Source organism: Mesocricetus auratus, unplaced genomic scaffold (assembly GCF_017639785.1).
Source record: "Mesocricetus auratus isolate SY011 unplaced genomic scaffold, BCM_Maur_2.0 Super-Scaffold_100004, whole genome shotgun sequence".
Lineage (NCBI taxonomy): Eukaryota > Metazoa > Chordata > Mammalia > Rodentia > Cricetidae > Mesocricetus > Mesocricetus auratus.
In genome coordinates, this window is record NW_024429189.1 from 95,293,673 (window position 1) to 95,306,758 (window position 13,086).

The window sequence follows — 13,086 nt, forward strand, 5'->3', positions numbered from 1 at the left end:
CACCCCCTTTTGCCAAAAGGAATGTGTGGGGCAAGGGCAGTGGGATGTCACCCCTTTATACTTTAGTCATAACTTTGGGGGCCCTTCAAAGCATCCAAGCCAGGACAGAGAGGATAGTTAACTTTCATGGTGGACTGGGGGCTTTGTCCTTGCAGACCTACTCTTCATCGCACTGTAGCCCCAGAAGGTCCATCTGTGGTTGCAATGGGCCACCTGCCAATGAATGCCATGGAGTTCTGGTTCCAAGTAATCTCATATGCCGTGTAGTGGATGCTTATCTGTTGTTTAAGTGCTAAAGTAATGGCTCGTTTATTCTCTGACATGTTGCACCGACTTGGGTCCATGTGGAAAAATCTGGCCCTGCCCCCATCATGCCTCATTGGCTACTTTCTTCCCACTCTGCGGGGAGCTCTCGATTTTCCTATCACCCGGGCAGTGTGCCTCCTGTTATGCCGCAGCTGTGACCTCTTGCAAGCACGTGTGAGCACTGGTCACTTACTCCCCTCCTTCAGGCTGTTAAATCCCATTCCCATTCCCTCCAGCACTGACTCGAGGTCTGGGGCTGCATGCTTGTACACAAGCACAGTACTGGAGTCTTTGCTTTCTCAAATGGCCTCTTTTTCCAGTGATCTGAGGGCAGTCTCTCTGGTGAAGTTAATGATTACTCTCTACAGTTTAGGACTGGTCAGGTCAAGTGATCTCTCATAGAAGGTTATATTTTTCCTATTCCTTTCTTTGAGACTGTGTCTCATATATTTCAAGGTTGGCCTTAGACACTCATTCTCTCTCTCCTGCCTCCCCCTCCACCTGAGTGCTGGGCTTGGGGAGCATGTGCTACCAGGCTCAGTTGTATGCAGGGCCAAAGGCTAGCACTCCACCACCCGAGCTACATCACCAGCCCCATATTGTTACTCTTTTTAAATTCAGAATCCTTTGCATTTGCATAAAGCCACACTACACCAAGTAGAAACATTTTGTCTTTGTTTTTAACAAAACAAACAAAACAAAACAAAATAACCATGGAACCCACCCAGTTCCACAAGTTGGCAGTGCTCACAGAATAGGAACTTGGTGATCCAGTGTCTGCCCCTTCTCCTGAGGAAGGCAGGAGTCATGGATATGCAGGGCAGACTTTCCTGGAAACAGCAGGACCGCAGCTCATACCACAGGGAGGCCACAGGGCGGCCACAGGGCTGGAGGAAAAACAGAGCGTGCTGAGGTAAAGTGTCCTATGGCTCAATCATGCTACATCTGCCCGTGCCCATCTATGGAGGGAAAAGCAAAGAACACCTAGGGGCTTGTGGGTAAGTCACCATTCCTGAAACAGCCTTTGGGCCTCCTGATATTGAGACTAAATTATAGAGCATGCAGCTGAGAAAGAGTAGAAAGAGCAGGCCACAGGTTGCTCAGCTTGTACATCAGGCTCCCTCTTACTCCACCATCTGGCCAGGAGTGCCCTTCCCAACCCCAGGGCTGTCTGGGCTGTGAACACCCCAGGGTGACAGTATAAGGAACAGGCTCACTCGCAGGAATCCTCTGCCCTAGAGGGCTGCTGTCCTGCTCGGCCCATAACTTAGAGGGACTTCAGACCCAGGAAGTCTCCGGGCTGCCCCCCTACCCACTGTCCTGCGGTCTTCAGTGTCAGCTTCCTGTTTCCACCTTAGATTGTGGTCACTGTGCTTCAAGAAAATCAAAATGAGGTTCCTGTTCGGGAAGTCTTGTAGAGGCCAACCCTGGAGAGATGAAGATCTCCGAGAGCCAAGAGCCCAAAGCATGCTTTCCCTGTGGTCCATGCTGTGTCCGTTTTCTACGAACTGTCCCTAGTGGATCTCATTAATTATTCTTAGAGCTTCTTTCCCCACGACAGCAGAAATTGCTACTTCAGAGGGCCATCAGGACAGAGTTCAGAGGAAAACCAGTGACCACTGTCTCAGGCAGTATACAGAGTGCACCCCAGCTCTTGCCCCGTGGTTCTCTTCTCCTCTGGGTTTGAGAGAGGTCAGAGTCCATCTTTAATGTCAAGGCAGTGGCAGATGTGGGCTTCAGCTCTCTGAGTACAGAATTGCTGACTAACCATTGGGTATCCCTGCCCACCAGTCCTCGCACATTGTGCTCACCAAGTATTGTGAGTTGCATTAGATCACCACACAGAATATAGACTGTTTGCTGCTCTCACGATTCCAGGTCAATCTTGAATCTTCACAAAATCCCTGAGTGACTGTAGCTGTGTGGGTGCCAGAAGCCGGCTCCAGAGGCATGGCAACAGTCCCATCATTGTCCTCCCAGCCAAGGCAGTGCCGATGCAGTCTCATGCCCATGTTCTGTAGACATTCACTATGTATCAGCTCTAGGTCACACATCATGTAGGACTCTGAGGATGCCACCTATAGACAAATGTGTCCCGAAAACAAAGCAAACCCACGTGGAAAGTGGACATCATACCTAAGCAGTTTAGCAATGGGACCATTAACTGTGACTCATTTCATCCCACAGGTCTGTCGCGCCAAGCACTGGGGAAAGGTGATGGTGACAAATCTCAGACTTTAGGAAGCCACCGTTTGGATTCTAGTCAAGGACTGAGTGGTGATTGGAAACACAAAGGCACTGGGCAGAGGGACTCCCTCATCTAATGCTGGGACCAGCTCAGACTGCTCAGCAACTGTGACTGCTGGAGGGGCTGGGCAGCCAGTCTTGGAACTGAGCCAGCCATGCATCCAAGGCTGCTTAGTAGCATGTACTACAGATGAAAAATTCCATTTCCCAGGCGTGTTTATCCAGTCCACACACCAGAACACCTTTGGAAGAAGTGGGTAGGGTGTGACTGCCTACGCATTCACCCAAGTCACAGCCAGAGGCAGCCGCCTTTCCACCCGTGGTGGAAGGAAGGAAGGAAGGAAGGAAGGAAGGAAGGAAGGAAGGAAGGAAGGAAGGAAGGAAGGAAGGAAGAAAGGAAGAACACAAAAGCAAAAGGCTAACTTTATGCTCTCAACTGTAGGATAATGTGTTCAGGGAAAGAATGAATCTCAATTCCACAGATCCAAGCTCTTTTCACCAGGCCCCCTCAGGAAAATACGACATAAAACAAGTCCATAAGTAAGGGAGATGACAGAGCTACAGGTGTGGGATGATGGGTCATTTCAAAAGGGGATAGAAAAGAAGGAAGAAAATCTGGTTTCCTTTATTGCTTTCAAAAAGGAATAGGGGTAACAGGACTTTTTTAGACTGATGGGTCCTACTAAGAGTCTTTAGTGAACCCCAGAGTTATAATTATATTTAATTATAATTGTTGGTAATTAGAAATTACCTCTTAGTTAACTCTGGCACAAGTATGTCCTCTCTTTGTATACAACCCTTTGGACTCAAATTATTGCAGCCCTCATTTTTAAGAAGCCAAAGTGTGAGTCCTATTTGTACCTGAGACCAAGATTAACCCAATAGGATGAAGCTTTGTGTCCAAGCTAGGCATAGGGCTAGCATTGTAAAAGCAGAGTCAAATCTCTCTAAATATCTTGACTTCACAGGTATTCACCTTTGTCTCTTTGGTGATACTGGGACTCAGAAAACAGTATTCCAAAGTATGTGGCTTTGGGATTGAAGCTGAGAGTACTTGAAGGAGTCAATACCAAGAAGGCTTTCTTTATCAACTAAAGAAATATAAAATTAGAAAAGGACACACATTCCCCATTCTTCTGATTGACTTTTATAACCAAAGAAGAGTGAAATCATTTCATAGGGAAGGGCATGGAATCAGACCTCTTATCTAGAGCCCAGAGGAAGTTTGTTCCAGGCCATTCGTTGTTTGTTCTCTTCATTTATTTATTTATTCATTCATGCTCTCCCCTAAAAACCGAAGACCCTGCCTCCTTTACACTCTCCAAGAGGATAGGTACACCCCACTCATATGCACATTCATCAGCCTTGGGCTTATGAATACAAATATATATATTCTTGAGACAGGGCCTCATGCAGTGCAGGCTAGCCTCTAACTTTCTACATAACTTCTGATTCTCCTGCCTCGATTTTACTTGAGTGCGGGAATTATGTCAGGTTCTGTATGGTGCTGGGATTGAACTTGGGGCCTCATGCATGCTAGGCAAGCAATTTACCATCTGAGCCATGTCCCAGCCACTCATAAACTTTTTCTGTTGTTGATATGTCTGTTGGCAGTTTGTTATAGCAGGCCCAGACTGAACTTCCTCACAATGGGCAAAGACTCTGCAGCTCTATTTATTGAGCACCATGGAAGATTATTGGGCCTGCAAAATAGAGATTTTGGTTTGCCCATCATCTGTTCCTTGTTGGATATTAAAAGCCTTACTGGCCTTACTGATATTTCGAGATCAAAGGACTGACTCCTTTATCCCTCCTATACCTAGGTCTTTCCAGTCCCCTCACGTGTTGTTGAGGGACTCATTAACTTTGTCCCATCAAGGGTTCTGACTAGGGACCCTTGTGCAAGGACCCCATGACCTGTTAGATGTCCTCATTCCCAAATAACTGGTGCACCGTACTAATCATTGTCCCTTTTTCCCCTGAGGACAGAATGCTCAGGATAGTCAATAACAGCCCAGGTATAGAGCAGGGGTCCTAAGAATGGTCTGACTGGCCTGCCAGCCAAAAGGGTCCTCTAATAAGGACTTAGGTTCACTTTTTAGAGTTCTTGCCTCAGTGCTAGTTAGTGAGGCATTAGCAAACATGGTTCCTTCCTCTCTTGGGAGAGCTTCCTTGTGGGGAAATGAAGTCCAGGGTTTCTCCTGGATGATTGGAAAGAAGGTGAAATGTTAGAGTTTCCATCCACATTGTTCACTTTCTCCTCTTAGCTGGGGCAGGGAGGGGTACACTGAGCAGGGTTGGGGGAGCTTCTGCCTGGCCAGAGGACTCAGTTCTAATTTCTGGTCAGTCTAGCAGGGGAGCTGGAGTTCCCACTCAAGGAGCTGTTGGTGAGCAAGTCCTGTCAGCTTGATTGTTTGGATTTGGGCTGGGCTGGGCAGAGACGTAAGTGGGGAGCAAGCCTTGGGGGGGTCTGTTGAGGAACATCTGTCGTGGTCCCCCTTTCTTTATGTTGGGTTCTCACTGATAAAGGGAGAAGCACAAGCCCTTTCCTCCAACAAAGGTGTGGTCAGTTTCTTCTTGGAGACTAGACTCTCTCTCTTTTTTTTTTTTTTTTTGGATTTTCGAGACAGGGTTTCTCTGTATTGTTTTGGAGGCTGTCGGTCCAGCCCGACCTTGAACTCACAGAGATCCGCCTGCCTCTGCCTCCCGAGTGCTGGGATTAAAGGCATGCGCCACCACCGCCCCGCCTGGAGACTAGACTCTTAAAATGAAGATACTCTATTAAGAGTCGGCAGACCCAGGGGCTGGAGAGTTAGCTCAGTGGTTAAGAGCACTTGTTCTTGGAAAGGACCCAGGTTCGGTTCCCAGCACCCACATGGAGGCACCCCACTTTCTCAGGGTATACCTGTGGTGCACAGATGTACATGGAGACAGAGCACACATATACATAAAATAGTAAAAATAAATCTAAAACAAGCATAAACAAATAAAAAATTTTCTTTAAAAACAGAGCTGACGGACCCAGTTCGAGGTATACAGATATCTTCCATAGTCCAAGTAAGACAACAATATTTGATCATCCAGTTTTCTTGTTGTTTCTGCTTTTCTTCACTGCCCTTCCATTATTTAAATCCTAGTGGACTGTCTGGAAGAATCTATTTCTTTACTTTTCTTGGAGCTCAGTTTGAGAATACCTGAGAGACTCAGCACCCCACTACTCGCCATCCCTACGGGGCAGGTTTTTTTTGTACTCAAAGTCTGCCACTTCTCCCTTCTCCAACTGATTGCCTTGCAGGACCGTGTTCAAGATCGGTACTTCTCAGCACTAGGCAGATTGCTCTAGTCCCATGACTGCATCTAGAGGCCTGGCTGTTGATAAGCCCCATGAGGCCACTGAACAGCTATAGAACTGTGGAGGGGGCTCCATGCCCATGCCCTGCTCAGTTGTGTGTCACAACAGAATACTTGACTTTTTTTTTCTTTGACCTGTGAACAGAGTTGCCTGTTGCCTTTGCCCATGGGCCTTTTAGTTGCTGACTTTTCTGTTCAGATCATTGCCAATCTAGGGAATACCAAATGCCCAAGCTATAGAGCAACTTCAATGGGGCCATGGGACATGTTTCTTCAATGACATGATTCTGGACTTCTTTGCAGATGGAGTTAGAATCCTGTATGAGTCCCCAACTTGTTGGAAATAAAAGATGGGACTCAAGGGCCCCTTGATACTGCACAAAGAACACACTGGCATGCTATCATCCTTTTGATAGAAAATATTTGGATTCTTTGTAATTCTTTTCCTCAGAAGTTACAGAGATAAGCAGAACACCCTTGAGGAGGTCTGTAGGCATGAGCTAAACACCCAGAAATGCATGACCACGAGACCAGCCATGTCAGAGCAGGCCTGGATGGAACCCAGTGACTACACAGAGCACAGGCCTGTGAATGAAGCTTGTTTGGCATGGCTGTAGGACAGAAGAAGGGTCCCTTCTCTAGGGTCCTGTGGATTACCACCCCTTAAAATGAATTAACCCTCTCGCTGTGACACGCTGATCTGTCTGGATGAATAGGCTCACAGCTAGCCGTCAGCTGATCCATGATGCCCTGTGTCATTCCTACACCTATGAAGATTTCAAGCTGAGGAAAAGTAGAGATCTTTTGATAATAGGGTCTGTCAGGGTTCAGTGGGCACCTCCTGGGGTTTCCTGATTAGTAAATCCCAGAACGAGGAATTAGAGGCACCTGAATGGCAGCGGAAAGTGGGAACAATTTATTAGAACATGATCTATTTCTAAGAAAGGCAACTGAGCTGGAAATTCTTCAGCGAGAAGAAAGTTAGGAGCTCCAATGGCCACAGCCATGGCTGCAACATACACAAGATGTCACATAATGTGGGCTTTGGGGGTCATCACATCTCAAGCATAATGTAGCATGTATTTCTGTTTTAGAAATGAGGGCTTGGCCAGGCTTTGGTGGCGCATACCTTTAATCCCAGTACTCGGGAGGCAGAGGCAGGCGGATCTCTGTGAGTTCAAGACCAGCCTGGTCTACAAGAGCTAGTACCAGAACAGCCTCTAAAGCCACAGAGAAACCCTGTCTCGAAAAAAAAAAAGAAAAAAGAAAAAAGAAATGAGGGCCTGGAGAGATGGCTTAGGGGTTAAGAGCACCAGCTGCTCTTCAGAGGACCTGGGTTCATTTTCCAGCACCCACATGGTGGTTTACAGATGTCTGCTACTCCAGTTCCTGAAGATCTGACACCCTCTTTCAGCCTCCACAGGCAATGCATGTACAAACATATAAAAGCTTAAAATAAAAATAAAAATAAGAAATGTAGGACTGTGGAATGAGGAATGAGGCCCACTGGGCTCACACCCAGTAAGTGTGGACCCCAACTGAAGATTTCATTAGCTTAGATGCACCTCAAGTTTATGCATCTTACATACATTGTCATCCTTAAATCTCTGTTATAGGTCCAGGCCCCAGGTTACACTCCAAACAATTTAAATGGAGACAGGAGACTGCAAGTCTGGCTTCTTAGGCAAATGGGAGATTTATACAGCAAAGACATTTTGTGTTCCCAGACTTACTTAAGTACATCAGGGTTGTTCTTTTCCAAATAGTTGTTACCCAGGGTTATCTTGTCCACCTCGAAGAATTATATTTTTTCTGATAAGAGTAAAGGAGACTTAATGATGGTTGTGACCCTATGCTCCCACCCCCATGACTGATAGAGGTATGTCTTTGGTATGGGAATCTGGGCCTAATGGCAGGTCATAAATCAGTACTGTCTCCCTTGTCCTGGGAATCAGAGCCTGGTGGTTAGTCAGTCCTGATGAGTAAACATTTACATCCTAGCATCCTAGATTTCACTTATCTCTAACAGGCCTAGTTGGCCTGTTACTTATCTTGGGATATTTTGAAATATTTTGAAAGCAGTACTCCTTTAGGCAGCTAAATTCCACTTGTATGACTTAAGGTCTTCTAAGAAAATCTATTTATCTTTTTTTTTTTTTTTTTTTTTTTTTGGTTTTTCGAGACAGGGTTTCTCTGTATTGTTTTGGAGGCTGTCCTGGAACTCGCTCTGTAGACCAGGCTGGTCTCGAACTCACAGAGATCCGCCTGCCTCTGCCTCCCGAGTGCTGGGATTAAAGGCGTGCGCCACCAATGCCCGGCTCTATTTATCTTTCTAATACCAATTCTATAATTTTAAGTTTCTTTTATATCAGTTCTATACAATTTCACATCACATGCCTCATCAGCATCTTAAATGTCTTCCTCTGAGTGTGTGTGTGTTCCTGAATATATAAATGCAACCTGCTCAGTTTGTGTAATGTTACCCTCTGTATGTTTTCATTGGTATAGGATATCCAATTGGTGTATTTTGACTGGATATTTAATATGAAATGCTATTTGTAAAATTCAAGCTTAACTGGGTGTCTGTCTTACTTTCCTATTGGTGCTATAAGATACCGTGACCAAGTTAACTTTTAGAAGAAAGAGTTTATTTGAGGCTACAAACAAAAGGATGAAAAGCATGGCAGCAGTCAGGCATGGAGTTGGGGCGGTTGCTGAGAGCTTACATCTTGATTTACAAGCAGGAGGTCGAGCCCACTCCCAATGACACACCTTCTCCCACAAGGTCACAGCTCCTAATCCTTTCCAAACTGTTCACCAACTGGGCATCACATAGTTAAATAGATGAGCCAATGGGGGAACTGTCATTCAAGCCACCACAGTCTCCTGTGTTCTTCTTCCTCTCTTCCTCCCCTTCCTCCCCTTTTCCTTCTCCTCTCCGACCCCCCCCCCACTTTCTTTTTTTCTTTCAAGACAGAAAGAACTTGCTGTGGTCTGGAACTTGCTGTGGTCTGGAACTTGCTATATAGATCAGACTGGCCTCAAATTCACATGGATCTGCCTGCCCCTACCTCCTGAGTGCTGGGATTAAATGTGTGCACCACTAATCTGGCTTAGGTGTTTTTGTTTTGTTTTGTCTAATATTTAAGTTGCATTTATTTCTTTTGTGTTTATATGTGGAGGTCAAAGGACAACTCGAAGAAATCAGTTCTCTCCTCCTCACATCAGTCACTGGGATTAAACTCAGGTTGTCAAGCTTGACAGCAAGTGTCTTAACTCACTGAGCCATCTCTGGTGAGTTAAGTACCACACCATGCAAGCAGGAGGTACAGCCTCTTAACAGGGCCGGGGACTCCAGGACACTGTAAGACACTAACCCATAGCATGGAATGCTGGTCCTGTGTCTGTCTTGCTCACTTGCCCCAATCACTCACTGCCAACATATTTGAATGAATAGCAACCAGCAGAGACTATGTTTCCAAAATGCTACTTAAAGATGCAACAGGTAAAGGGAATATGAGCCTCTACTTTTAGAAATACTTATGGGCCGGGTGAAATGAAAACATTTCTTGGCTTATTCAAGCAGGCATGCTTTTTCTGGAAGCCACAAGTCTGGGTAGCATAAGGCAACTCCCCCTGTTGGACACAAAACTTTGAAACCCATTTCTTTGTGCCCTACAGGCCATTTCAGGGTCCTTAGCCTGGTAGTCTGACTGAGCAGATGGGTTATGAGAAAGGTGATTTTAGGCCCTCGCATAACTGTCACTATCTGCTATGTATATAGAATATGGAGTGAGTCAGCATTTGAAGAGTATTGTTAAAGGAACTTTATTTTTTAAAAATATACTTGGTATGTGTATACGTGGGGATCAGAAGACAACTTGTGGGAGTCAGTTCTCTCTTTCCGCTGTGAAGGTTCTGGGGATGGAACTCAGGTCAACAGGCTTGGCAGTAAGCACCTTTACCCACTGAACCATCTCACCAGCCCAGGAATCTTTAGAAGGAGGCAAATGGGCAGATGCACAAGTCGGTAAATGGGGATAGTTGTCAATATGCACATAGGAAAGTTCTCCCGTCTCTTGTCTTCTGTTGAGGTGCTGGAGATCAACTGGGAAGCTTGTGCATGCTAGGCAGGTGTTTTACTGCTGAGCTACATCCCAGCTCTTGACTCCCTCGTGACAGACTTTCCCTGTGTAACCCAGGTTGGCCTTGAGCTCATGCCTAGACCTCACGGGTGCTTGGATGACAAGGGTGTGCCTTTACATTCAACTTCTTGTTCCTCTTTTCTAAGGCCATTGAAGATGCTCTGCTTTGCCTAAGAAGTTGAAATTCTTCTTGGTCGTTTTAACTGCTAAAACTCTAATGTTTTATTTTGCAGCCACTGCTGAAAAGGCAGAAGAAACCAAGCCAGATCAACTATTCCCAGGACCTTTACCAGGGAGCCTACCAGCTGATCAAAGGCCATTCTCTCCTCACTCTAGTGGGTATCGGACTGGAAGATCGCTTCCAGCACACACAGCCGTTCCCCAGATGACCTCTGCAGCATCAAAGCTCCTACCTCCGGTTGCATTTCATCACACAATTGGACACATAGTACTTTCAGAACATAAAAATGTCAAATTCAATTGCTCGATCAATATTCCTAACACGTACCAAGAAACAGCTGGCATTTCATGGTGGAAAGATGGAAAGGAATTGCTTGGGGCACATCATTCAATCACACAGTTTTATCCTGATGAGGAAGGGGTGTCAATAATTGCATTGTTCAGGTATGTGTCCTTTCTTTCTAAATGTCATTATACTGATGCCATCCCAAAAGTAGAACCCTCAAGTAAAAGTCAGTCTTGTTTTCTTTTTAAGAAGCCTTGATCCCTTTAGAGTATGGATGAACACTGACTTGACTGTGTTGTTGATTTCTTTTAAATGAGCTTGCCTCATGGTAACTGCTGGCTAACACACACTCTGAGGGCTTAGAGGGCTGTTCCCAACTCATCTAAAGTCAGTACTAAGTACACCTTAGATCCAAGAGCTACCAGGGAATGGGAAACTATGTATGGAGGAGGGTATAATTGTATGTGTGTGTGTGTTCATTTTCAGATCGGGGATAGAACCCTGAGCCTTGAGCATGCTAAGTATACATTCTACCTCTGAGCTATATAATCCATCCCAAGAGAAAGTTGGCTTCTTTTGGAGACAGCCTCTATATAGTCCAGCCGATGTCAGACTTACTATGTAGCCAAGGATGGTCTTAAATTCCAGATCCACCCATATGCTAAGGCTACAGAGCTGGATTGAGAAAGTGGTTAGTGTTTTTTGTTTGTTTGTTTATAAAATCATTTATTAATTTAATGTGTGTGTATTTGCCTGTGTGTATGGATGTGCATTGTGTATATGTACAGTCAGTTATGAAACACCATGTGGATCCTGGAACTGAACACCAGACCTCTGCAAGAACGGCATGTTCCTTAACTGCTGAGCCGTCTCTCCAGCCCCAGGAAAGTAACTTTTTAAGGGATTATGAAACAATATCAGCTGTTGGAGAGATGGCTCAGTTGGTAAAGTTCTTGCCTTGCAAGCATGAGGACCTGAGTTCAGCTCTCAGTGGGAGATGATGCATTCCAGTTCTGGAGAGGCAAAGGCAGGTGGCTACCTTAGTCTTAGCCTACTTGCTGTGTGTGTGTGTGTGTGTGTGTGTGTGTGTGTGTGTGTAGCACACACACACACACACACACACACACACACGAGACAATATCAATGTTGTCTGTGGTTGTGGTACTTTAAGACAATGTGGCTGTCCCAGCCCTTTGATTCACTCAGTGTCACCCGCCCTCGGTCCCACATGCTGCTGCCAGTTGTGGTACCAGTGCAGCTTGCACCCAAAAAAGTAGAAGGAAAGTTCTAGGGAATGAGACAGGGTCTCAGCCTCACTTTCTTTTTCTTTCTGTCTTTCTTTTTAAGTTTATTTTTCTCTCATGCAGTACATCCCAACCACAGCCTCTCCTCCCTCCACTTTTTTCCAGTGTCATGTGTTCCCTCTACTCCACGTGCCTTCCCTCTCCCCCAGATCCACCTCTCCTCCATTTCCCTTCAGAAAAGAGCAGGTCTTCCAGGGATGTCAACCAAACATGGCATAACAAGATCCAGTGAGTCTAGGCACAAACCCTCATATCAAAGTTGGATGAGGCAACCCAGTAGAGGAAAAGGTCCCAAGAGCCAGCAAAGGAATCAGAGGCACCCCCTCTGCCCCTGTTAGGAGTCCCACAAAAACCCCAAGCTAAACAACCACAGTGTGTATGCACAGGGCCTAGCGCAGACCCATGCAGGCTCTGTGAGCCCCTATGAGCCCTGCTTAGTTGATTCTGTGGGTGTGTTCTCGTGGTGTCCTCAACCTCTCTGACCCCTACAATCCTTCCTCCTCCCCTTTGAGATTCCCCAAGCTCTGCCTGATGTTTTGGTGCGGGTCTCTGCATCTGCTCTCATCAGCTGCTGGGGGAAGTTTTCCTGATGCCAGCCATACTTTCAGTATTCCCTCCATTTTGCAAAGGTAAGGTTGATGAGTTAGGGGTAACTGTGATCAGCCAAGGCAGGACATGTATCTGGAATATTCTGTTCTCCCAAAGGTCGAGTCATCCTATTTCAGAGGTTGTAGACGCTGAGATTTTGCTCTTCCTCCTCAGCAATTTCCTGGGTTTTGTTTTTATTAACATGTATTAATAATGCATATTAATGAGGTACTTGTGGTATATACACTATGCACTGATAGAATCAGGGTATTAGTATTTCCTCCTCCTTATTGTTCAGAGCTCATCTCTTCTAGAGCTTCATAAAATATATAACAGGTTGTTGCCAATGACAGCTATCCCACTGTGCTGTGGAGTTCCAGCACTCCATAGGAATTCGTTTGGGTCTGTATTCCTTTCATCAAACTTTGGTTCCTGTATCTAGCTTCTCTATTTTACACTTCTCCCCCACTCTAATTATCAGAATTTTGCATCCCGATTGCATTCTTTTAACCTGTGGGGTTTGATCAACTGAAGAACTGACTTGGCCTGCTGTTTCCAAGAGTTTAAAATGAGGTACAAACCTCTCAGAGTTAGACCTTTTCTCCTGACCCCCTCCCCCTCTCTCCCACCCCTCACCTCGCCACCCCGCCCTACCCCTGCACTCTGGAGTGGAGCCTTC

At 45.8% G+C, this 13,086-nt stretch overlaps 1 protein-coding gene across 5 annotated transcripts in view; it reads left to right on the forward strand.

Moving 5' to 3' along the window:
- Positions 1-13,086, forward strand: part of Mertk (MER proto-oncogene, tyrosine kinase) — a 100,426-nt gene that overhangs the window by 11,720 nt on the left and 75,620 nt on the right. For all 5 annotated transcript variants that reach the window (XM_040746270.1, XM_040746271.1, XM_040746272.1 and 2 more), the window contains exon 2: positions 10,283-10,673. In XM_040746270.1, the coding sequence (XP_040602204.1) occupies positions 10,283-10,673 (391 nt within the window). The remainder of the gene's footprint in view (positions 1-10,282; positions 10,674-13,086) is intronic.